Here is a 25972-nt window from a genome sequence, read left to right on the forward strand (position 1 = left end):
TATTCATGGGGCATTTTCTCACAAAGATGAGGATATGTTGGTGGCTTGAATTTTCATAAACAGTGATGTTGTGGCTGGCTCCAGTTACCAAGTGAAACAAATTACCTAATTTAAAAGAAATGAGCAGATAGAATCGATGCAGATCACTTCCAATGTGTTAACATGTCTCTCCGGGGAGAACAGTAACAGTCTTTAAACACCAGTGCCACAAGATTACAAATACAGCTGTGGCACAGTCAACCAGTTCACTGAAGAATGACTTTAAACCAATCACGAGTGTCACTGAGAATACTGTGAAGGTCGAGGAGGAAAAGTTCCATCACAGGTGTCAACTACCTGTCCACACACATAAAAAGTTAATAACACAAGGGGTGTAAATTGCAGGGGACAATATGTATCACCAGAGCATGTGACTGATATTTAAAAGAGCTGAAGAAGACATTCGTGTAGACAGCCTGATAAATAACATCAAAATGGTTAAAAACAGCCTGCCTCAGAACATTGTTCAACAAAAAGAATACCCAACCGGAAGAGTTTTTTAACAACACAAAGTGATCATCTTAAAACAGATATCCAGGGATTTATGCAGAAAGCGTAATGCTCTATATATCCCAGAGGACTTAGCGTGTAGGTCCTGATTATGTTCAGTATGGAGTTCTCAGGTGCGGTGAACAGACTGACAGCTTTTCATCAGACGCTCCATGCTTCAGTTAATTCATGTAATTAAAATTTAATCCCACTCCTAATCTCATCAAATTTCACACATGTACTGTTTTTTTAATGCTGGTTTATGATGATAAGTAAAGTAGTATTTATTACAAATGAATTTCAAAATGTTGGTATTTGCTATTAAAAAGGAAAACAATATATTGCTTATGAACATTCTTTAATTAGTATCTGGTTCCATAATGAATGCCTTGAGCAAGTTTCGTCTTCAGACGCAGCAAGGGGAGAGGTCAGCAAGGATTTGTTCTCCAGTGGGAACAAATGGATTAGAGACTGACTACTCAGCAGAGCCCATTTAATCTACTGTATGATTTATTCAGATTTGATTTATTCAGTTTAACATTAAGGCAGAAATATACACAACAGACTGACATTCTAGCTCTGTTTATCTTATGTTTCCTAAAACTAGAGGTATCATTATAGCTGCTGCAACACATATTTAGTAACACTACTGAGCAAAAATGTTTTATATCAATATTAATAATGAGTTGACCCTCTGGAACTAAAGCTATATAAGTTCCAGGAACAGTACCTTTCAAAATGACAATGTGCGACAAGTGTATGTACAATTAACATTTGCCTTTTGGAGCCTACAGTCAGCTCATGTTTTAAATTAAATTTCATGGTTGTATCTTATTCGCTTGTCTAATTAATCTCATGCTCAGGGGCAAGTAAAACAAGCATAATATGCACAAGGACTGATTAGAGGTTGTTTCATTGATACATTAAAGATTCCCTCACCGAGATGCGGGTGCATACTGTATGTCACATTAAATCAAATACAGGGGAATGATGTGATTTAGGATGGCAATTTTTCCATAATTTATTGCACACTGGCCTCAACAACAAATCAAAGAAAGTCATCCAAAAATGAGAAACACTGAACCAGTTATTTTTCTTTCTATAAAAATGCTGTACAGCTACAGCGAATCAATTCAAGTGGGAGGAGTATTTAGCAGTGCAGCTGCCCTTCAAACATCTGTTTCAGCTCGTCTCTTCAGTGCCACACATGATTTATAGATAAATGAAGGTGAGACCTTGGTTAATGTGAAGTTCTGTCACAAGTTGGGATTCATTTAATTAGAAGGTGCAAGTGGAGTTATTCAGTGAGAAGGTGTTGGGAAAAAATCGTTGCTATCATGGGCACAGCCTCTAGGTTTAAAGGATTTGTCACTCTTTGGTTGGATTAGTTTTCGCTCCCCAATATCTTGTCTTCTCTGGTCAGTGGAGCAGGTATATGATGTTGGTCTGAATGGAAGCAACAGGAATCAAGATCTTAGCTTCAAGTCTGTACTGGCTCTGTGTCAGGACTCTCAGGTGTTTCTCCCAATTTCTCTCTGAGCCCTCAAGCCAAAACTTCTTATTCTTTTTCAGTGAGCTGATATGACCCATTTTTATTTGATCGCACTGTGTAAGTAACGGCAAGAAGACTAACACTAATGTCGGAGTAATAATCATTTGGTTGTATGTAAGATAACGACACATTCTGACAATTTAACACCACAAGCCAAGTCAAAACCTTTTTTTGTGGTTAGACCTTAAGCTAATTAAAAATCGTTCAACCTATAATGAGCGTGAAATGTCAGAGCCAAAAGATATAGAACTGCCATTTAATCTACACTGAGGAACAATAATCCAATTGACAAGAGTCCTGATGAAGACAAATGGTTGCTGCACAACGGTCATTGGCAAAAATGTAAAATTGTCAAATTCAAGTGGAACCGTGTCGGAATTATATTCCTCGTTAGTGGAGTAAATGTAGAACCCTTTTAGTTAGATTGAAATACACTTGGCTGATGACACTGAAGAGGAATAATAGATTAACATTATAGTACAGACATACAGACGAACAGGTAAGTTTAACAGCTGTTGGGCCAGTTGAAACTGTCATTTAGGGATATCAATGCAACTTCTGATGGGGCCCCATTTACTTTGTTGATTGCTTGTTGAATGTAAGCTGTGACAGGTGGTTCTTAGCAATACATTTTCTACATTACTGGGGAGGAGGAGGAGATCTCTGCTCCTGAACGTCTGGATCTTAAGTTTTTAGAGAAACAAGCTGCGTTAACGTTAGCGGCAATGAGCCGAACAGCATCAGAGAAACACTGATTTACAACGTGAAAATGCTTTATTCAGTGTTTTTACCAGTTTTAATCACCTGGTCGGTTTGTTTTGGAATATATAATTCAGCTCCTGGTAAAAACCTCCTGAACGATAACACTAAAGGAATATTAACCGGGATAATGTGTGTTTACACTCCACTACACCCCTGCTTTTAGAAGAAAGTTCCCAGACATCTTGTCCTTTCTCCTTCAGCACTGTAGCTGCTTTGCCCTGTGCTTGTTGAAAACAGACATTCAGGCCACCATAGGTCATTCAAACAGTTCTGCTTCCACATCGCTATCAGTGCGCGCATTGACAGCAAACACCTAGAGATGTTGCTCTCTTTCCTTCCTGTCATGCAATGTATAGTCACATAAATAAACTGTTAGACAGCATGAATGGAGGTAGAGTACATAATGTATCATATGATCACAGTAATCTGTTAAAATGGTTGTTTTCAAGTGCTTTGCAAAACAAGCAAAATACCCCTGACCTTCTTGATTACTAACAAAATGAAGACTAAAACAAGTCACATGCTTTTTATACACTGACAAAATAAACAATTTGCTTTTATTTTTCATTATGCACTTTAACAGACATCTCTGTTGTGGTTGTTGCTGTTGAAACTCATTCCTCACCTTTTTTCTCAAAGTCTACATCAAATACAGTATATGTCAAAGCTCCACTGAGATAGTTGTAATAAGAACCCTGAATCAAATGACTCTGTAATGGGAAAATGTTGCTAATGCTGCTGATCCAACTGAGAATCAACCCTCCACCCTGAAGCTCTTTGCGGCTTTTACCCTCTTTGAGCTGGTCATTGTTTTTGTCAGCTGGTCCAAACAGTCCCAGTGGCTCTCACAAAGACGGGCACAAAACTTTATCCAGCCGCTCCAAGGTCACAAGCTTGCACAAGCTGCTTGTACACTACATGCCCAACATAAAATGGCAGAGTGCCAAAGACAGCGAGGGATTGGTGAGGGCCCTCCTCACCAGTCCCTCGCTGTCTTTGGCACTGGCACTCTGGCAAACATCAAGGAAGCCCAAAAGAAAAGAATAAATAAAAACATGAGCTAAGAAGGAGAGTGGATACTGGAGGTACATGCATCAAGTGCTCAGAATCTGCTGGAAGGGTAAGTAGCTGTTTGTTTGCTAACACAGTCTTGATAAGCGGATAAAGTAGGCCTCTGCTTCTGTGAGTCTTACGTCTTAGCCTTAAATCCCAGAGAAACAAAGTTAGACAAATGTCTAATGTATTTGCATTAGCTCTGTTATGTGACATATTTCAGAGTGAAACAGAGTATGTGAGCAAGAGAATCATTTCGAGAGGGAGTTGATCAAATCAGGGTTTTGATCACTCAAAAGTGAGCATGACTTGCAAGAATTCGTTTTTGGAGAATCCTCAACCAGCGATGTTAGATCAATATAAATGCCCAGACATGGTTTTTGGGGACAGCGGTAGCTCAGACCCCCAACTGCTCCTGGCGCATTTCATGGGCATCCCCCCTACTCTGACATCACTCCATTAATGCATGTATAGGTCCTAATGTGCATGTGTGTGTCTTTTCTGTGTAATATCAACGGTGTGTAAAAATGCAATTTACCCCTTGGGGATCAATGAAGTTTATTTAATTACAATAGATACAATATAGGAACAAGAGGTAACAAAGCCATTGACACATGGACACAGGACCAGAGGGCTATTTCACAAAACCAAGATAAGGGATTAAGCCGGGATTTCCCAGTTATCCTGGCTCAATTTAGCCTTGACTTGGTTTCACAAAAGCAGAGACACCTTACCATGGAGATTTATTCTCTACAGCTAGCCTGGTCCCGACCAGGCTAAAAGCCTTTTTACAGTCGCTGCAGCTGACCTGTCGCTGGCACACCACTCTATTTTTTTCAGCGGCGCACTACAAAGCGGAAACAGGAAGCATGGACGAGTTGGAGGGCAACCGGACTCTCAGAGCGACTGCAAATCTCTCTTGTAAACTTACTGGGTTAAGATGAGTTCTTTTATGATGAATGAAAGGCTTGATCCGACGAAGTAGGTCATCGAATCAAATCGAAACACTGACGTCAATGCTGCTGCCAGTTCTGCCATTGTTTACCTTTTTCTTCTTCTTCTAGTCCGTAGAAATAGCAAAGTCGGTAGCCTTTCCTCATTAGTGACACCTCTGTTCAGGAGAAGACTGCAACTAGTGTCGTGACCACCACGCGCGAGTATAAATAGTTAGGGTACTCCTATGACGTCACATTGGCGCGCGACAGGTCATTTAAGTACTGTTATTATTTAAAGTTGTGACCATTATTTTTTATAATTATTCATGTGACAGTCATTGTTACGGTTATATTGCTGTATGAAGAATGCTGTTCATATTGTTGTTAGAAGTTTGGTGTATTAAGGCAGTTGTTGAGATAATTAGAAAAGGCTGATAAAGTTGTCCAATGTGTTTTAAATGAAGTCTCTTACTAAGGGCAATATATAAAGTGCTGTAAATGTGTGTTTCTATAGTGGACCAATGTACCTTAAATTATTTTAGTTGATACATTTTTTTGTATTCTTTAATTTTAAGAACATATCCTAATTGTACAATCCTCCCTAATTACAGTCTTAGTTCACTGAAACAATAACTATATAGTGTAGTAGACTACTGTACTGCAGTGTTTTCTCTATGTTGATATGATAATGGCGGCCCATTACGGTAAAATTTCTGCCGCCACGGTATCAGAAATAGGGCAGACGCACAACAGGTACCATGTACACCGCGCACTGCCGCTCCTTCAGCTGTTTATGAAAAGTCATAAAGTCGTGATAACATGACTCTGCAGAGCCGTCTGCTCTACTGAACTCAAGCAAACTGTAATCCGCTCTCTCTCCCCTTTAGGGTCCATGTTTAGGGTGAGCAACTGGAACACTGACAGGACGTCATCACTCACATGGCAACCAAATAAACAACAGGGTGAGTACTACTTCTCACTCAATCTTAGGCAAAGTGACAAACAGCGACGAAAGCCGCGACATGAAATCCGCACTCATTTGTTCATATTTTGGCAAAATGTTTCTGACCGTAGTAGTAGTCACAGTGACTGAAAGTGTGATGTGAGATGCTAAAAAGAAACTACACGCTGTTTTCAGGTAACTTTACTTTTTGACGTTCAACGAAAAAAGCATGGCAGATAATAGCGGACTGACTGAATGATAGTCAAAAAATATACATTTACGAACAACTGCTCTTAACTGAAACCATTCAATGAGTCACTTGTCATTTGCAAAAACAAACAGTTATACACCTTGCATTAAAAGCGAGCAGTGGAAGTTAATATGACTTATGACATTTATATTTTAGCCCATGAAAGAGAGAGAGAGAAACAAAGTAAAAGAGATATTTACGCATCATATTCTAGCGTTGTAGAAAATTGATCTTCATGGTAAATTTCCTGTGGAACATTATCTTCTGCTTACGTTTAAGGCAAAGAGTACAATGGTTAATTTGTGCAAATGATAACCTAATCCTTGAATGGTATGATTATGACTTTGACTTATGAATTCAGAGCAGTGGTCAGTTAATGTATATGTTTAGGCTACTTATGCATTCAGCCGGTCCGCGATCGTCTGCCACGCTGTCTCTTGCTGTTTCATTACAGCGGCCGTGTTTCTTTTTTTACAAATAATGTGTTTCACGTTATCATACTTCCACAAGAAGCTGCTGCTCACTCTGTATAAAGTATGAACAATGTGTATTCTCCATTTTAGCATCAGTAAATCTGTTATCAACCTCGCGGTCTGTTAAGCAATCTATCCAAATTACTTCATCCTGGCCTAGTCGCTCTTCCTCAGCCTGGCTCGGCCTTCGTGAAACGCACCTAGCCAGGATGCACAGATTAGACTAGGTCGAGCCTCGCTTTATCGATTATCCTGGATTTATAAATTCTGCTTTTGTGAAACAGCCTCCAGAACTTTTTCATTTTAATGTATTCTGCTAAAAACTCCCACTCTTATTTTCTGCAATTTCAGTGCTGGGAGCTCCTTTTCCTGTTTAACACAGCAGCCTAGTCACATTCTCACTGTCACAATTTTAGTTCAATCCTACAGGATGAGCTTATCTAAATGACAGTGGGATTCATCTGTGTTAGGCATTTTATGATATATTAAATAAATATATAAATATTACATTCATCTTTGTACTTTTTGTCTCAGAGCTGAACAAGTTCCCATTGAACTTCTCCTCACAAAACCTTACACTCCCCGCTGTGCACTTCTGCCCTATTACAAGTCCCCATTTAGCCCAGCAGGAGAGCAGACTCCCATCAATAAAATCTTTTCATGCAAGAAAACGCTGATAGAAGAATGACAAATAAAGCAGCCTCTTATCCGAGGGCCCAATGTGTGTCAATGGAACAGATGTTGTCAAAACATGATAACAACACAGCACCAGCTGTAACCTCTCTCAAAATAGAAAGTCAAACTAAACATCATAACACACCTATTTCTGTAATCCTGCAGACTTACAAGGTTAGCATTATTTATCATATCAGTCCATTTAAAAAAAAACCAGTGTAAAATGCTTTACAAAAACATTTTACATTGACACTCAGCTTGCTTCGGCCCCCCAAAAAACACCCAAAATTATGGAAGAAAAGAAAGGCCATTATAATTAATATCCTATGAGCAACTCAATACCTATGTGAAATTTATTCTGCTGAAAGTTTTTCAGTACTATAAATTCCGTTTCACCATTAGTTTTGCAGTTAAGACTATCCTCCCCCGAAAAACACCTGCTTAAGTTGTTTGTTCAAGCAGCATTTACGTCTCATATTTACGTTTTTAGTGACGGTGCCCTGTAGTGGACGTAGTAATTATGACGGGAGCAAAGCAGAAAGTAAGGTATCGAAGTATAGGAGCACCAAATTCCATGTAAGGAGGCAGGATGTGGTGGTGGATGGGTCAAACAAAAAAACGCTTTTGTGGGTCGTATTAGAGGGTATAGTATCTATATTATTGTATGGTTTGGAGGACTGCTGTTTACCAGCCTTTCTTTGTGACCATAAAACATCAGCCTCAAAGTGCCAAATAATTAATGTTTAAACACTAAGGTGTTTACTCTTTCATGAGCTTAACAGACATAGGCGGCGCCAGGGAGGGGCTTGGGGGTGCTGTAGCTACCTCTAGGATTCCCATAGCACCCCCTTAGCACCCCCAAGAAATTGCTGTGGTTTATTTATAAAAAAATATTTTTTTTAATGTGTAAATAGTATAATTTATATTTGAAAAATGAATAAATACATTACTAAAACCGATTATTTTTAGACTAAAAAAACATGAAGTAAACACAGGTGATCCTATTTGGCCAATGGGCGCAGCACACATTAAACTTTTGACCTTAATTCCGCAGTAACGTATTTACATAGAAGAAGAACAACACAACATTTGGTAGCTGTTAGGACTAGCGAAGTGAGTGTAACATTAGCAAAGTGTCATTTTTTACTCCCTAAATGTCAACCAGTATCTGTTATATACAGATAAGACTACATTATTTTTACCATGTGTGTGGTTGGCTGTCTGTGGTGTATTTGGCCTGCTGCATTAGGCTACTTCTCTGCAAATATAAGCTGCTGTATGAAAGCTGCAGTAATGATTGTGTAAACGCGGCTTGTTGGCTGGTATTTGAAATATGTTCGGTGGGCTAATCAGAGTTTTATAGTGCTGTTGTATCGGCAAATTTTGTTTGAACTTTAGTTAAAAAACATAAATCAATCTCTCTCTCCCTCTCGTTCGCTCGCTTAGTAAACCGCGGCGGAGGTGGGTGTGTATCTGTGCACGTGTGTGTGTGTGTGTGTGTATTGTTTGCATGTGTGTCAAGGGAAACTCTAAATTTTAGAGCACCCTCACTGAAACGTCGAGCAACCCCATAGCACCAGCAAAAGAAAATCTCCGGCGCTGCCACTGTTAACAGACAAAAGGTGTAAAGCCACATTAAGCAATATTTGTGATAATAAATTGAATCCAGTTACTCCCTGTAGTGTAAAGGTTGCTTGCAGTTATTGCCAATCTCACCCAATCAATACTCCAGTCTGCAGCTTTCAGCTTATGCTTTAAACTGTTTTTAGCTCATTGACAGCTTTTTGTTTTACCATGCAACACTGTGTTAAGCAACACATAGTTGCAGCTATGACACAACAGTGAATGTGAAAATTGATTCTACAAATGTGTCATTATTGCGAGTGCTAATATGATGTGTTTTTCCCCCATATCTACCACATCCATTAGACCCATTTGGTCATTTTGTACATATAAAAATATCTAATTGGTCTGATGAGACCCAGGTGAAAAACGGCTGGAGTGACACTTGAAAAGACTTACCAATGTACAGGTTCCACTCTGGATCCAGATCAGCTTGATTGGCCAAACAGCCCTTCACGACATTCAGGCAGTAGTTTTTACAGGGTTTAACTGCCGGCATGCCCTGACAAAAGGGGCAGTACAGCATCTTGGTCAGGGCTCGAATACATGCTGGACTGCTGCTTACCTGCAAGAACACAGTGTGACGGCAGTCATTAGCACCTGGACAGTTCCTTCAAAACCCATCATAATTTGAATTACATTCTGTCCTTTAGTAATTGCATTGATTCAAGGAGGATTTAAATAATTGTTTTTTACATTTTTTTTCTTCTTGTTTTTACTTAATGTTACTGAACGCACCACAATTGAGGATTCTTGGCTATTTTAAATGGAGTCCAAAAAAGAGTCTACCACCAGTTATACAAATTATATTGTCAGTTTGTTATTTTGATAAAAGGTTTTTAGTGTGCACGTTCCAAAATGCCAGAAGAGACGAGACAAGAGAGATGTTCTGCTGACCATAGACGTTTGTGAGAAATGTCAATCACAGTGTGGGTGACAAATTGACAGACAATTTAACCTGCATTTAAATGTAAAATATTAAATAAAGACAACTATTCATTTGCCCACACATCAGCCAGAGTTAGCTGTCAAGCATTTTGTATTTCACTTATTCATCTTTCTCTGTTTTTTTTGTTTCCATTACTTCACATACAAAAAGGATAGGATAGATAGGATAGGACTAATAAATAGCACGATATAGACAAGATAAGCAAAAATAACAGATAGAATATTTCGTAAGTGTGTTCACAGATAATCACTTCACAGTAATACAATTTTATAAAACATGTTTAGCACCCCGTCCTTACTTTAGCTACTCATTTGGCTCACAAGAAAGACTGCAATAGGCCTTAAGCAGCCCAACAACACATTGAAATACCATTGTGTTGTAGTAACTTGATTAATAGATAATAAAGTAGATAGGTAATGGAGTGGGCTGTAAGAGGCACCTATGTTCACTTCCTCTTCATCCTAGCTTTTGGTTTCAATTTACTGACCACTTAGCTTTCAAAGCTCTTAAATTGAGCCTGCATTTGTGTTTTTGCCTAAACATATATCACAGATATTCAAAGTACCTCTAAAATAGGATTATGTTACAGAAATTGATTTAGAAATACTGAAACTAAATAATGTATTTCTGGACATATGATCAATACTAACACAGATCTCTTACTTATGATGTGTTTAAGAGCTCCTTGTATAGATGTGTCTCAGTTCACAAGTCATAAATATTACGTTTGGATGCACATTCAAGTGGTTTCGGTCTGAACCACAGGATTATTATTTTAGTGGGCAAAATTTAAATTAATTAATTAATTAGCCACAATTTAATGCATAATGCATTTGAAGAGGGTGAAAAACAACTACATAATTAGCAATCAGTTGTGGCAATGATTAAATTCATTTTATAAAATGTTGCTGTTAATCCAAAAGCACATTACCCATAACACAACTCACTGATGCTTTCCATATGTTTTCCAACACAGACTATAATTTGTTGTACAAATTATAAAGCTAAAATCACAAATTCTTCTATTTATTGTAAATACAATTGAGTCTTGTGACTTTTGTGAACAGCAGGGATTGAACAAGCTATAAAGAAGAAAAGGCTTTCATCTCTCTCATTCAGGAGGTATTGTGATAGTGATGGAATACCCAGAGAACAAACTACAGGAAACAGCTAACCGTTGGCTAAATTAGCCACTCTGCTGTATTTCATTCAGGCCATGTGTAGACTACGTGCATCCTAAAGTGCAACATTTTATCAGTGATTGTTTGTTTTGCCACGTGTAAGCTTGTATAGTGACGTTTCAGATAGCAAATACAAACTTGACTGCGTGACCTAGTAAAGTAGCCTGACAAGCCAGACTGGGTCACAGCTAATGGACTTTTGTCTGTGTTCTATGAAGCACCAACAAGCATCTTATTAAGTATCTTACAGGCTGAAAACCCAATTCTTCAGCCTACATCCATACAATGCCATGCAAGCACTTACTAATGTCTCATTTTCATAAAACAAATAGAAATGTTACTCTAAGCACATGTACTGTTGCACTAAAGACACTCTTGCTGTAGTGTTTTTTTAAGGGATGCACTAACAATTTTTAAAGAGATACAGCTTTTTCTACAGACGATGAATGCACTCATTGTAAGTTACTTTGGGCAAAAGTTTCTGCTAAATGAATGCAATGTGAAGACCCCTAAGAAAAAAAATGTCTATCGCATTTTATGCCTTATGTGAATATGTTTACATGGAATAGAAAATATACACCAAACGTCATAGGTTTCTTTATCTGATGACATACCTCAAGCCACACAAAAGACAATCAATGAGTTTAAACAAAGTATACAAAATGGAAACTGAATGTAACTGCATTATCGTAGCAGGATGATGAATGTTATTTCTCTGTCTCAGTGGAATATGAACCCTATATCACACAGGGATACAAGACCATTCCAGTGTATGCTTTTAAAGCAGAACATCCTATACAGTACTGCTGTATTGTTGCTGCTAGGCAACAAAAGAATTAGCCGATGGTCGGCTCTCAGAGCATAGAAAAAAGCAACCATATGAAATATTAATAAATAGGCTATGGTTTTTGTACGGGACTTTGTGATCATGGCATTTTGCTACGCTGACGCAATTCTTTTCCTCTATGTTGCGGATATAAGTTTCAGATGATTTAGCCAAAATACAACAGCCAAATACGATTGCTGTGGCTGAACAATACGTCACAAAACAAGTGATACTATAAAAACAACCTGCTATTCTCAAGAATCTGTACTGCTTTATATCTAATTATTTAAAGTGCTCATATAATGCTAATTTTCAGGTTCATAATTGTATTTAGAGGTTTACATTGTTTAATTTTCAAAAAACACCATATTTTTGTTGTACTGCACATTGCTGCAGCTCCTCTTTTCACCCTGTGTGTTGAGCTCTCTGTTTAGCTACAGAGTGAGACATCTCACTTCTGTTCCATGTTTGTTGGGAGTCACACATGCGCAGTAGCTAGGTAAGGACTACTAGCTAATCATAAGCAGAGCATGAAGGCGTGCCACACTAGCAGCTAGGCGAGCATTATAACGTGTGTTACAAAGTGACACATGTTCGTCACAGAGGTAAAGGCTGGACTACAATAGAGCTGTTTGGAGCAGTTTGTGAACAGTGTTTTCTGTTGGAGATGGTAAGTCCCTTTGGGGTGGACTTTGTAAACCTATAACATGCACAAAAAAGACATATAACACAATAAAGGAAAGGGGAAACGCCAAAAAGCATAATATGAGCACTTTAAGTGAATAGTAGTATTGTTGCAAGTACGTTGTTAAAGCATTTACTATGTCAAGTGAAAGGAAATTGACAAGTAAAGTGAATTTACACTTTGCTGAAGGTTTCACTCTGACAGTGGCATCTGACTGTAATTAGAGATGTTCCGATACATATCGGTATCGCTTCCGATACTGCCTAAAACGCTGGTATCGGTATCGGGAAGTGCTGGAGTTTATGCACCGATCTGATACCACATAATAAAGCCCTAAAGAAAATCTACGTTAAAGTAGTTTATTTATGTTCTTTTTCCGTTATTTCTGACTGTCAAACTGGATAATAAAAGAAAGTTCTGTGGCATTCATTGTTTGTGTTTGTTCATATTTCACAAAGAGTTTAATCTGAGCCAGACCGATAACAAAGATAGAAATCATATCACATCCATACAGGGATAGTAGTATACAGTTAAAATACAATAAACACACAAACACAATAAAATAAATGACACACTGGTATCGGATCAGTACTCGGTATCGGCCGATACGCAAGTTCAGGTATCAGAATTGGTATCGGGAAGCAAAAAATGGTATCGGACCATCTCTAACTGTAATACGTTGTTTATCTATAAAACACTTCTTAAAACAATGCTGCAACGTAATTTGCAGTAAAACAGGGATAATACAGCAATGGATGGTTAAGCAAGTACAATAAGAATGGGATGACAAAAAAAAATTCCAATTCCAAAAAAAAGAAAAGTATGCGGAGCTGGGACAACAACTTTTGTAACAAACGGAGATTTTGGACCCACTAAAAGCCTGAAAGAGCTTTGCCACAAGATCTCAAGTAGTGATCAGATCTGTGGAGAATGAGCTGATCAAAGAGCAGGAGCCAAGCAAAGCTTTTAAAAACAAGCAACAAAATCTTAACAAATCAATTGTAACAGACAGGTAAGTGTGATGCAGCAAAGATTGGTTTATTAAAGACAATTCTCTTTGAATGTGATAAAATTCTGGCAGCAACATTTTGTCTTAGCCGGTGTATATTTTGCCTGGTAAGATCAGAATAAAATGAGTTACATTTACAATCAAGCCTGGAGGAGTTAAAACATGGAGGACCTTCTCTAGGTCTGCAAATAAGAGAATTGACCTCATCTTAGTCATATGTGTTAATGTTTGATGTGCCTGAACCCCTACCTATTTCTCAGCCCAGTGCTTAGTATCATAAAGAGAGGACTGGAGGTATTTTTGTAGCTCCAGAGTCAGGCTTTGAGAAAGGCTCAAACACACCCGCCCTGAATAACAGACAACCCTCACACATCACCTCACAGACAACTGGTGTGACATGTCACATATTAACTTGACACAGAATATTGTAGAAATGCTCCTGCCAACATCTATCACACCTGATACAGGGGTAGGGCAGCCTTACAAAATAGACAGGAGACAGTTCTCAGCTGACTTAGAGGTCATGAGGAGAAATAATCATTGGTGTTACTATTATCATTCATTATGAATCATCACATTCATTAGTGATATATTGGTATTTTAAATGATAAAATCATTTTAATATTTTATATATAATAATAATAAATAAATCTTTCACACTTTAATAACTCTACACAAACACAGTGAAGTGTGTCAAATTCCTGCACATTGTGAGTTCCAAAAACCTTCTAAATAATAATAACCAACACTAGTAACAATAGAAGTGAATGAAATCAATAAATATTTTTCCATTGTACTGTATGGAAATAGAAATGCAAATAAGTGACTAATAGAGTGAAGGAACCCTCTTGTGGCAATGGTTCACTTAGGAATATAGATTGGCAACATAATATTTCCATTTTACAACGTTGATTCAGCCCATTAACGGCCACTGTGACTTTAATGAAAAGAGAGAACAATGTTGCCACATTCCTTACACCTTTGCTTCGGTCAAATTAATTGGCACCTTACTACAGTGAGTGCATTCAGATAGCAAGTAGTAATAACCAGAACAATGATTATATGATTTGAATCACTTCAGATAAGAAGAAACAGATGAACTGTTTGGGTAATGATCTGGGATAAGTATGAGCTTTGCTTATGAGATGCAGAGTCCAAACACAGCTTCCTCAAAGCTCCGCCGGGTTTTGTGTATTGTCTCTTAAGCTGTGAAAAGCAACAAAGTGCTACATCATCTACTTTAATTAAATATATATCCCAACAGCAATAAGCATGGATGTCACATCTTAGAGGTGCTGTGCAACAGACACCTCTAGCAGGGTGTCTTATTTAATTATGCTTACACCCAATCCCTCATGATGAGTTTATACCCTGGGAATCAAAGGGCTGCAGTCTCAGACACATGACCTGGATCTCAGGTCCCACTGAAATGTCAAGAGGTGATGCTGGGACATGCTGGCTTGTGAGAAACACAGAGTGTTACTCAGTAAACGCATACTAACAACACATCCTCTGTGGCTGCTCCTAAATGAGCCTTACCACTACTACTGGCAAGGGGGAACTGATACATGCAGTGAAGGGAACATGTTTAAAGTTCAATGAGTGCATCATGGTGGGGCTACAAGAAAACTAATTGTTTCAGATAAAAGTAGTGTCTTTTCCTTAGTGTCTTCCTCTCTGTCTCTGGTGATTGAGGGTTACTATATTTTCACCTTGCCTTCTGTTTATATACTGTACAGCAGGTCTATAAATATTCATAATAGTGTTGATAATCCAGTCTAACTGATATCAATATAGTAGTGAAAAGAAACCAGGGTGATTGGGGATTTGCAGCATAGTGCTTATCAGCGCTTCTCTCAGCCCACAAGAAGGCATGTAGAAAGAGCCCTGTTGTTGTGGAGTGTGACTAAATCCAAGCCTTAGCTTCTTGCTTTTCCTTTAATCTTACTTTCTACATGATCTAAACTACACACACTCCCAGAGCAGTGTGATATATGGCAGAAGCTGCATTAAGATTACATTGTATCAAACAGAATACTAAGGCTACAGCATGATTAATGGCTTCTGTAGACTGGGTAAACACATACTAGAAAATAGAGCAATAAACAGTGATGGCACAACATGTCTTTTCTCTTATTTTTCATTGTCTGGGCATTTCTACTGACCAATCCACATACCCTTCAACACTGTGTTCTAGACAGCACCTGAACAAGCTGCCTCAAGCTCTAAACTTCCTGAAGACATGCACCAAGAGAGCACTAGTCAGAAAAGTATCTGGGAGAAACTTGTTTGCAGTGGAAAAAAAACAGGGAGAAATATGTGCTTGTTGCAGAAACACCAAACAAGATCTTGTGAAAATCTGTGTAGATACACAGCAAGTCTTAATTTCAGCTGAGGTCAAATGCTGAATCTTTGTGGCTGGGTTAGCTCAGTTGGTAGAGCAGGCGCACATATACGTATAGAGGTTTACTCCTCGGTGCAGCGGCTGCGGGCCCTTTGCTGCATGTCATTCCTTATCATGTCTTCATCTGTCCTGTGGAATTAAAGGCCTAAAATAATCTTTAAAAATGCTTTTTCCATCAGAATGAGCAATGAGAGCAATCAAATGAAATATGGTTTTGTTTTAAGTTGAAATGACAGAAGCATGCAGTTGATTGAGTGTTTTATAATCCAGTTAAATTTTATTTAAGTGGTGAGCACTGTTACCTTAGACACTCTCTGGGCCACCTCCCGGCCAACAGAGAGCCCTTGGACAAATGTGCGTGCGGCGATGAATGCCCGGGTAACCTGAGCCTTGAGCTTCCTGGGCACGTCTCCAAAGGGCTTGAGCTCGTCTGTGTACTTACTGATACACTCCAGATAGTCCTCAGTGATGACGTACTGGGAGTTGAGCAGTGTGAACATACGCTCCAGCAGCCGCGACCAAAAGTCATTTAGCATTTCCTCCAGGTTAACATTTCCTCCTGTGTAATAGCGCTTCAGCTCTGCAAACAGGTTCTCAAAGACCTCTGAGTTTTGCATGTAAGGCTTGCCGTAAGTCCTCACAAACATCTCATTAAGGGACCTCTCTGTGTTCTCCAATAGCTCCAGGAAGAATTCTGGGTTAAGAAGAAAAGAAAAAGTGTTACTTATTGTCTGATTTTATTTCACGTGTGACTGTGTTGGTATAGGTTATACTATACAGTACATGGCAAACATACTGTAGATATGGCTTGATAAGATGCACTGGGAACCTCTCTTTAATTTGTGATTAAAATAGACATGCAGCAAAATTACTTTAACTGTGTCAGATTGCAAGATAGAATTCCGCATAAAAAGGAACTGCTTGATTGCGATGCCGACGGCAAAAACGTCGACAACCAAAAAACACCAAAATAGCAAATCAATTAGGGCTTCTGATGTTGATTTCATTTTGAAGAAACTTCAAATCTTTGTTGATTTTTATCTCCAGTAAACTACGTTTGTCATTGCAATGGGAGCCTTCCTCATATATATTTCTGGAAAGCAATAAGTTCTGTGTTTGCAGTGCATGAGGTCTGTATTGTCCATATATCGCCTGTGAACCCAAAACACATTTCTGTACCTTGATAGAAAAGGCTATATATTGCTGAATGATATCCTATACTAGGGCTGGGCATCGTTCAAAATATTTTGATCCGGTGCCAATTTCGATACGTCAGTTTCGATGCCGGTTCCTTAACGATACTTTTTCGATACCATATGTTTTAAAATCCATTTCAACATTAACAAAAATACATTAAACACAACTTTTATTTTGTGAATCAAAACAGTTATCACAATTAAAAAATTCTGGTAACACTGCTCACTCAGAGTAACATTAATAAAACTGGTTGTGCTTTTGGATAGGGGTGCACCAGTAAGATACTCAGGATTGGTATCAATCCGAACTTCAAAAATTAACAAAAAAAAGAGAAATATTTTTGCCACAACATGAACATATTATAAATAATAAATAAATAAACAAATAACATTGTGTACAGGCTAATATTGAACTAATTAAAATGCTAAGGAATGTAAACAACAAAGACTTTTTAGTGCAAACTGCATAATGACACAAACCTTTAACAATAAACTTGGTGACTGCCCTGTTCATTGAACAAATGAAGCACTACCTTAAGTGCAAAGGAATGTAATTGAATTGCCTTGTTGCTGAAAGGTGCTGTAGAAGTAAAGTTGCCTTTCCTTACAACCTCAGCCCATCAATCATTTTTCGATACTCAATAGGATCCGGGTATTTTTTTCACATTTGCCATAAAAGTATCGACGTTCGGTGCCCAGCCCTATCCTATACACAGATTTGCACTGGAGTATTGCTCCATATGCTGTAAGCATAAGGCTGTCAGATGAAGTGCAATACATGGTCCTTCAATATGATTATGATTCCACAATAGAGTTTGTCTGTAAGGTTTGCAGCCTTCCTGCATTCTCCTTTTTAGGCACCACTTGTTGTTTGCCTCATGACCTCTATGACTCACCACAAATTGGGAAGATATGATAATATTTCTGACCATCTGCTATCCATAATGATAGTCCTGGCGTTCAAGGACCAAAATTAAAATTTAAATAGGCTTCAAAACTCTGCACATTTAACTGCAAAGTGAAATAGATTCAGACTAGACAGAGGAGACTCCAGTGCCATAAAGGGTGATGGAGGTGACAGAAAGTATTTTATATTCCTCAGTTATTGTCTTTTATAGGGCAATATGTCCCATCCAAAGCGTTAAAGCAGAATTCATTTTGCCACTTGGAATCAGCGGAAAGCTGTAAATACAATATTGACATATAATCACCTCATAACGTTGATATGGTGAACATGTTAGCAAACAGTCGCCTATTTATACATCTACCAGACAGATAAGTATTTAATTGGAATCATGTTTTTGGACACAAATTTTAGTCCAATATTTACTTTCCTTTCCATTCTGTTTTGGTCTCTGCCAAGTCCTAACGTAAACATAGTGCTAAATGCTGCACTATGTACACCAGCCAGTCGCTATAACTTTGTCTGTCTGCCGTTAGCTGGGAAGGTGGTGTACAGTGTGTTTATCAGAGATTTCTCACTGAAAACAGCTACCTGTTGCATCTGGAAAAGGGTTGATGAGAACAGAGAGAGTGAATCATAACAGTAAAGTTGTTAGCCACAAAACCAAAAACAATGTGCTGAGAGACTCTAAAAGACTTTGGGGAGTTGAGGCTATAATTCTCTGTGGGTTGGTCATTCGAGCAACACCTTTCACATCACACATTGTCATTTCAGCCATTGTTAATATAGAAAAATTAATTAGTGCAGCTTCAAAGTCTCTAATTTCACTCTACAGGGCCTAGTGATAAGAGCAGTGAAGGTGTGAACAAAGCCAGCAGTCAAACACTAAAAAGGTGGGGATAATTAAAAATAATGAGGTGTGTGGGTTGTTCCTGTAACAGCATGCGGCCTATTGATACCATGAATCCTGTCTAGTGTTTTTTCTAAACAGTAACTGCCACCCTTGCATATCTTACAATCAGCATGGTGTGAATTAGCATCTGTAAATCACTTCATGGTAGCTCGTCATATGACCAAATATCCACTAAGAGCCTCCCCTCTGAGTCATTCACATTACATTCACTTATCGAAATGGCCCTGACAGAACTGTAATGGATTTGAAGTGCTCATTAGTGCTCAGCAATGCAGGAGAAATTAAAAATGACAGCGGCATAGAAACAAAATGGTATGACTCTCCATGATACCACACCAAATCCCATCTGGTTAGATAGTCTAACAAGAGCTGCCCATGTTGCACACACTACCAGAAAGTAAAATATGACTCATCTGCAAGGTAGAACACGCAGGATGTTATTTCATAATGTTATTATCTGATTGATACAAATGTATTTTTAGCTGTAACCATCAGCTACTATAACTCACTTCATGTTAGCTTGGAGGGTTAAGGTCACATTTGCCACAGGAGAAATGCTAGATTCCAATCATGCATAAATCTATTCAGTCCAAAACTGCTTCTGATTTATCACATGCAATATGCTTGTTAAAGACTTGCTTTCTCTACTATTATCACAATTAATTATTGTTCATTAGCATGTCTTATTAGGTACCAGTGAGTGTTAACTGTAAGATGTCCTCTGGGGAACTGAGTAAATTAGCTTTACTCTTTCACATATGTTCCTTCTATCTTAAGAGGACAGGACTTTTTCTTTCAGTAGCACATACAGTACGCATAACTTGTGATGTTGGTCAAAGTAATTCTTGAGACTATAGTAAGTTAAAGACCACAGTGAGCAGGTCTTTAAATATGCAAAGCTCCATGCATGATTTGTGCTTCAGAGACTAGTTAATGAAAATAGTCAGTGGTGCTGAGCGATATACACACTGATTAATGACATCTTCAAAACTAATTTCATTAAAAAAATGTGCATTTCAGAAATGCAGTCTGGTTCTTTGCCCAATGTGGCTGAAATATTAATTGAATATAACCAATGTTATTAAGGCAGTATTTATCGTTAATGTGGACAGTATATTTGATATCATTCTAAGCTCTGTTTTGGAGTGATAACAATGAAAAATTACATTTTGAATGACTAAGAGTGTATATTTAGTAAAAAAACAGACAACTTAATCTAAATAGGGGAAAGTCATAAGAGGGATCATATTTTACAATAACAAATTTAGTGAAATGTCGAAGACAAAAATTGTCAGGAAAGCTTACATGAATCCTCAACACAGTAATTAAGAGCTATGTTCAAATGAATGGCTGAGAGAGCTGCAAACAGAGGATAATGATGCTGAAATGCTGGACATGCAGAGTTTATTACATTTCTCTAAGAAAGCTCAGTTTGGCTCAAATTCCTCACTGTCTGCACAGAGCTGTGCAGAGCCATTCTCCCTGTGAGAAAGAGAAAGCATGTGTTTCCGTGCTTCCACAGCCGCTTGCTCTCACAGAAACCTAGTGAGGGATGCTCCCCTAGATGTCAGATATGTCAGTAGTAGTCTCAATTTCAACAATCTTGAAACAGAACGCTCCTATTTTAAACATTTGAGCTAGATGATGGAAAAGAAGGCAAGTTGCATGCTTTTTTATTTATAAGCAGATCACTGTTTTTGGAAACAATAGAGTCTATGGAGCACATAACCAACTGAGGGAGCTGTGGATGGGAAGACATCTACTGTAAGGAGCCTCATGGGAAGTGGCCTGGAGAAGTAGTTCCTGCAATGTCTCCTGAACTGTAACCAGCCACAATATAGGAGGATAAAAAGGGTTGGTCTCCCACCACAATTCACTGTTCTTCAGTTGAGTAATATCAATCTATGATTAAAGAAAACTGTGTGGTGAGGAAACTGTGGCATTCTTGGACTACATTCTCCTACAAACTACAAAGTAATCAAAAGCATATGGCTGCAATTAACACCTAAAATGGGTTTCCATATAATAGTCTGTGGATTAATAGTCAATGTTTAAAACTTCAGGAAATGGACCATATAGTAGCACAGTTAAATTTCAGTTTTACATCTTGAGCAATTATTTATAATTAGCAAGATGTTTTTTTAGATGGGCATTGGGATGGATATCTCAACATGTGTGTTAACCTGTCTCAGACAAAATCCATATACACAGTATTTGGACACAAGCTATAGGTATAAAGAGGGCCTCAGAGTGTAATTTAAGAGTGTAAATTAAGAGTCAATACAATGAGGCTGTGTAATTACTGCAAAATCCCAGGAACATTGTAGATAATTTGTTCACCTTCATTCATCAAAGCTGGGGCCTCGGTTACCAATCAGTCCCAACAGAGACTATTGTGATAATTTCAGGCAGAAATAAATAGTGCAGTTTTTTAATTTATTTTGTGGTAAATGGAGATGTTAAAAAATGTCAAGGAAGTAGGGAGACAAATTATCATTTGGTAGAACTTGTTGTTGGGAAAATCCATACAAGTAAGCTCTGCCTGAGTCTCGGGGAAACAAGGTGCCATGCATACAAAGACATATGCAAGATTGGTTGGTTTGTTGAGGTCCAGGATGTTTGATCTGGGCTTGTAAATTTGGTTCTGAATTGGATTATTTCATGCATTATTTAGCATTCTTCCAAATTGAACATTTGTGGCAGAAATATTATAGAACTGTTTAACAATGCAAGAAACTGGTTGAATTTGCTTTAATTCTTGTGTATATATAATTTCTTGAGGAACTGACCAAAACTAAAATGCTGCATATACAATATGCTATACTATTGTAAGCACTGTCTTTGATAGCTCCTTTGCAATGACATTTATATGTGGTGACAAGTTTACAGCATATTGCTTCATTATATTTAATGGCCATACACCAATAGAAGGTACCAAAAGAGCCAAATGCATTCACAGAAAGTTGATGAATTCAATACAAAAGATTTTCAGATCTATCTATAATAAACTATCTATAATTTATCAGTGAAGCTACCCAGTCAACTGCAAAAATGACTTGTTTGGCCCTCATGCAGCAGAATAAACAGCCTGTTATCTCCAGCAGAGCCACTCAGTGTCTTCTCCTACAGGACTACAGCCAATCAAAGAGGGAGCCCATCTCTCCCTTTGTGATTATTTAAACTGCGTAACATAACACACACAGCTTGGTTTGCAACCTACTGGAGCTCTCATGCCTGTACATGAAACTAACAATTTTGGTGGCAAAAGGAGCACTTCTAATTCCACGTCAATCATAAGTGGATCATTGATTGGCCTGACAGGAGGCACCGGTCTACAGATGGCTGCTCTGAGTGCTATGCTATTGTACAGAACATGACATGGCTGACTGTTTGTGTCTCCATTTTCATGTGTTAATTCTTGTAGACTGCCTATTGTAAGTCACACAGAGGCAGTTAAAAGCAAAGAAATTCAATGTAAAACCAAAGCTGCTAAATAAAAAAGTGAATAGTATGCTGGTGAGTCAAGACAATAAAAAGTCTAATGTGGTGTATCTGATATGATTCTATTTCTTCATATTTGAAAGTTAGCATATCCAACTATTTAACATGAGGAGGAAAACTGGAATATGTTTAACAGAGTGCTGGTTCATGAATTAACTTTGATTGGCATACTGTCCTAGAATTATAGTTAAATCCTTTCCATAAATGTTGCAGTTTGTCAATCAGAAATCCCACAGAGAAGGATTACAGTCACAAGCATGTCCACATCCTGTAGTGCACAGGGATATTGTGATATTTCTACTTGATTCCCTCTTACTTTTCCATTCTCCAACTGGATAGTCCAATAGGACTTCATATATAAAGGAGAGTGTTGCTGAGCAAGCATGCCCTATTCAGCACTGCACGGCACCAGCGTAATTACTGGGTTAACTTTACCCATTACCTTTTTTTTACCGAGTGTTTGTGTGATTTTTAAGTTTTACCTCACAGTTGTTACAAATCTATCAGTTGTACAAAACAATGTGCATATGACATTCAAAACTGCGAAAGGGTACACAAATTCAATTCAATTCACAATCATAAATCGTAAATAACCTTGGGGTTACGTAACATGACGGTATATACCGTGCGACTGTAGAAATGTGTCCACAAGTAGAGATTTGGCAATAGGAGCTATTCTATCTAGTAATTCTGTCATGATCTCGTGATTCTCGCGAATCCCGCTGTTGTGCTGGGTAACAGGATTTTGGGAATGGAGAACGAATGTGAAGTTGTAAATAAAGATAAGGAGGAGGCATCCCAACCTTAATAATAATAAAAAATATGGTTCTCGTTTATACTGAAGCTGGAGTTGATAATTACCATACATTTGCACACTGTAGTTTTTTTTGACAGTGTTTTGTCATAAACATGAAAGATGAGCGAATTCTGCAAATCAAGTCAGTTTTATTGGTATACTCTAAAATACATAGAAAGACCTTTAGTTTTTCTGTTTTGAGTCTTTTGTTTTTAACTCAGGTGTTATCTTGTGTGAGGCAGTTGTTTTTTGTTTGTATGGAAATAAAAGAAGAAAGTAATCAAATGTGATGAAATGCGGTGTGGTTATTTTAACCACTTCTTATTTGAATTTACAGACCAATCACTGTATCATGATGTATACTGTTACCGTGATATAAAATGACATATACCGTAACAGAAGATTACACAAAAACCCAAAACAAAAACATGAAGTCAAAATAAGCCATTGTCTTCTGTCATTTCTAACATATCTGTAAGTACGTATTGCAATTTTGACACAGTGATGCAACAATACAACTGATGCCATTTTGTGCCAGCTGCTAAATATTGTCTTAATAGACTGCCAGGGACAATTTGACAAGCGATATCAGAGTAAGTCATTAACTCCAAAGAAGATCAATTGTGGAGGTTGGACCACATTCATATTCTATTTGGCTACCCAGCACCATGGTGTTCATGGTCAGAGGAGGGCCAACAATTGATTAGCAATTAAGACCCCTGACTTAGTGTTTAACGAGCAAGTGGAAAAGAATGCTCTGTGCCGGCCATTTATCTGATGTATCTGAATGAAATGAAAGGTTTCCTGAGGACTTAGGAATAGGGATAGGATATGCATTACGTTGAAAACAATGAGATTATTCAGAGATGATTTTTGAAAGATAAATTAACAAAACAGGCTAAATGTATTAATACATTGCAGTAATTTGTAAGTAAGTGGCTGCATGTTTGGCACATATTTTTCAGATGATGCTGTTTCTCTTAGATTCACACAGCTGTACAGTGCAACATGGGTTGTTGTGGATATTTCTGTATCTGTGCTCGGATGGTCTTGGCATAGTCGAGACTGTGCCCTCTCACTGTGACACGTAGGCTGTGGTGTCAGGTATGCGTAGGCTGGCCAGCTACTGTCAGCTACAGTAACACTCATCACAAACTCTGCATAAAGAGAAGAGAATATACACATAGCCTACACTGACTCTGTGTAGGTGGGACTCCAGAGCCAGGTGCTAAATAGATAGTAAAGAGCATTTAAATGATCTAACAACTCTGTGTTGTTTGGATCCTTTACTACAGTATGTGTTCCGATTCAGTATCAAGGCCAACACAATTATTTTGGTATCACTGCTTTATGAAAAGAAAAAACTGTTTAAGGAACATGGAGTCAGAGAAATGCAGACTCTTATAATATACAAATTGTGCTTGAAACACTTGAAACATGTATTTTCTTTTCAAATGTATTGGCTGGTTGAATCTCAACTGATATCTCCTGCTTAAAACCACACAACTTTCAACACTCAATTAATGCAGCGTAAAGATAAGGGTGGAATTCAAATCCAGCAATCAATATGTCAGATTTTCGAGCGGGTGGTCAGTCGAGACCATCAGCAGACACAAAGTCTACAGACAGCAGAGGGCTACAGAGCTGAACCCTGCATTTGGCATCTGCTTTGACGCTGATGGAATTATGGAGAATGGCAGCAAACCCCAAGAGGAACAGGGGTGCCTGGAGTCATGCATCTAAGTGCTGCTAGACAAACCCCATTTCCTCCCCTCACTGGAGTCCTCCTTATGACATTCACTATCCTGACAGCGGATGATCAAAATAACACTTATTTATTTATGCATGCTTCCAGGAATCACATGTGAGCTAAAGAAGTGTATATTCCTTCCTGGAAAGAAAAACAGACAGCTATCACCCAGGCATTGTGACATTGAGTTTCTGGGCAATGTGCAATCATCTGAGAGTTGCATGCTGTAACTGAATAATATTTGTTTCATATAATATGTTGGATAGTTTGAAAAGAATGAGCACAGAAAGACATTGACTAGTGAGTATTGAATTGTCCTATTAATCACTCAATTCAGTTATTGACATTGGATATATTTAGATATATCAGAACACTAATCAACATTTTTCACAATTTTCTGACATTTTACAGACCAACAATTAAACGATTAATTGAGAAAATAATCAACAAATTTATCGACAATGAAAATAATCGTTAGTTGCAGCCCTCAACATTAGAATTACTTTACATCAACTGAACTTTGGGAGTGTTGCTGTTCAATCATGAGATCTCAGAAGAGGTTCTATTCATGTTGAAATAAAGTATCTTATGTAATTTTTTAGGGCTGTCAAACGATAAAAATTTTTTAATTGCGATTAATCGCTGAATTTCTATAGTTAATCGCATATTTATCACATGATTCAAATTCTATTATTTTGCATTTCAGAACAGTTTTTAAGTACATATTAACAATCGAAAGCAATTCTTACCAGTGTATCTTGATTGGGAATCAAATGAATGCAAAGAAAGTTACTTTATGAACTTCATTTTAAGATTTGTAATTATTTATTTACTGTGTAAACAAAAGAAAAATGTGTGAATCTGTCATTATTGCACAATTCCTCCAAGTACCTAACTAAAAAACTAAAAATCCCTATCCTTACCAGAGTTAATATCGTGTTTAGTGACTCCTAAATAATGTTGATTACTCACTGACGTCCAGTGATCACCGGTTAATGAGACAGCGTTTGCAGCACCTTGCAGCAGTTCCACTGTGGCTGCTTTCTCCGTGTCATACAGGCTGT

At 37.9% G+C, this 25972-nt stretch overlaps 1 protein-coding gene across 1 annotated transcript in view; it reads right to left on the reverse strand.

The window, feature by feature from the left end:
* The window catches only part of gpc6b (glypican 6b), a 96468-nt gene that overhangs the window by 43008 nt on the left and 27488 nt on the right, over positions 1-25972 (reverse strand). Inside the window, exons 3-4 of the mRNA XM_078262810.1 lie at positions 16151-16542; positions 9194-9359 (exon numbers count right to left, since the gene is read on the reverse strand). Coding sequence (XP_078118936.1) covers positions 9194-9359; positions 16151-16542 — 558 coding nt within the window. The remainder of the gene's footprint in view (positions 1-9193; positions 9360-16150; positions 16543-25972) is intronic.

Source organism: Sander vitreus, chromosome 11 (assembly GCF_031162955.1).
Source record: "Sander vitreus isolate 19-12246 chromosome 11, sanVit1, whole genome shotgun sequence".
NCBI lineage: Eukaryota > Metazoa > Chordata > Actinopteri > Perciformes > Percidae > Sander > Sander vitreus.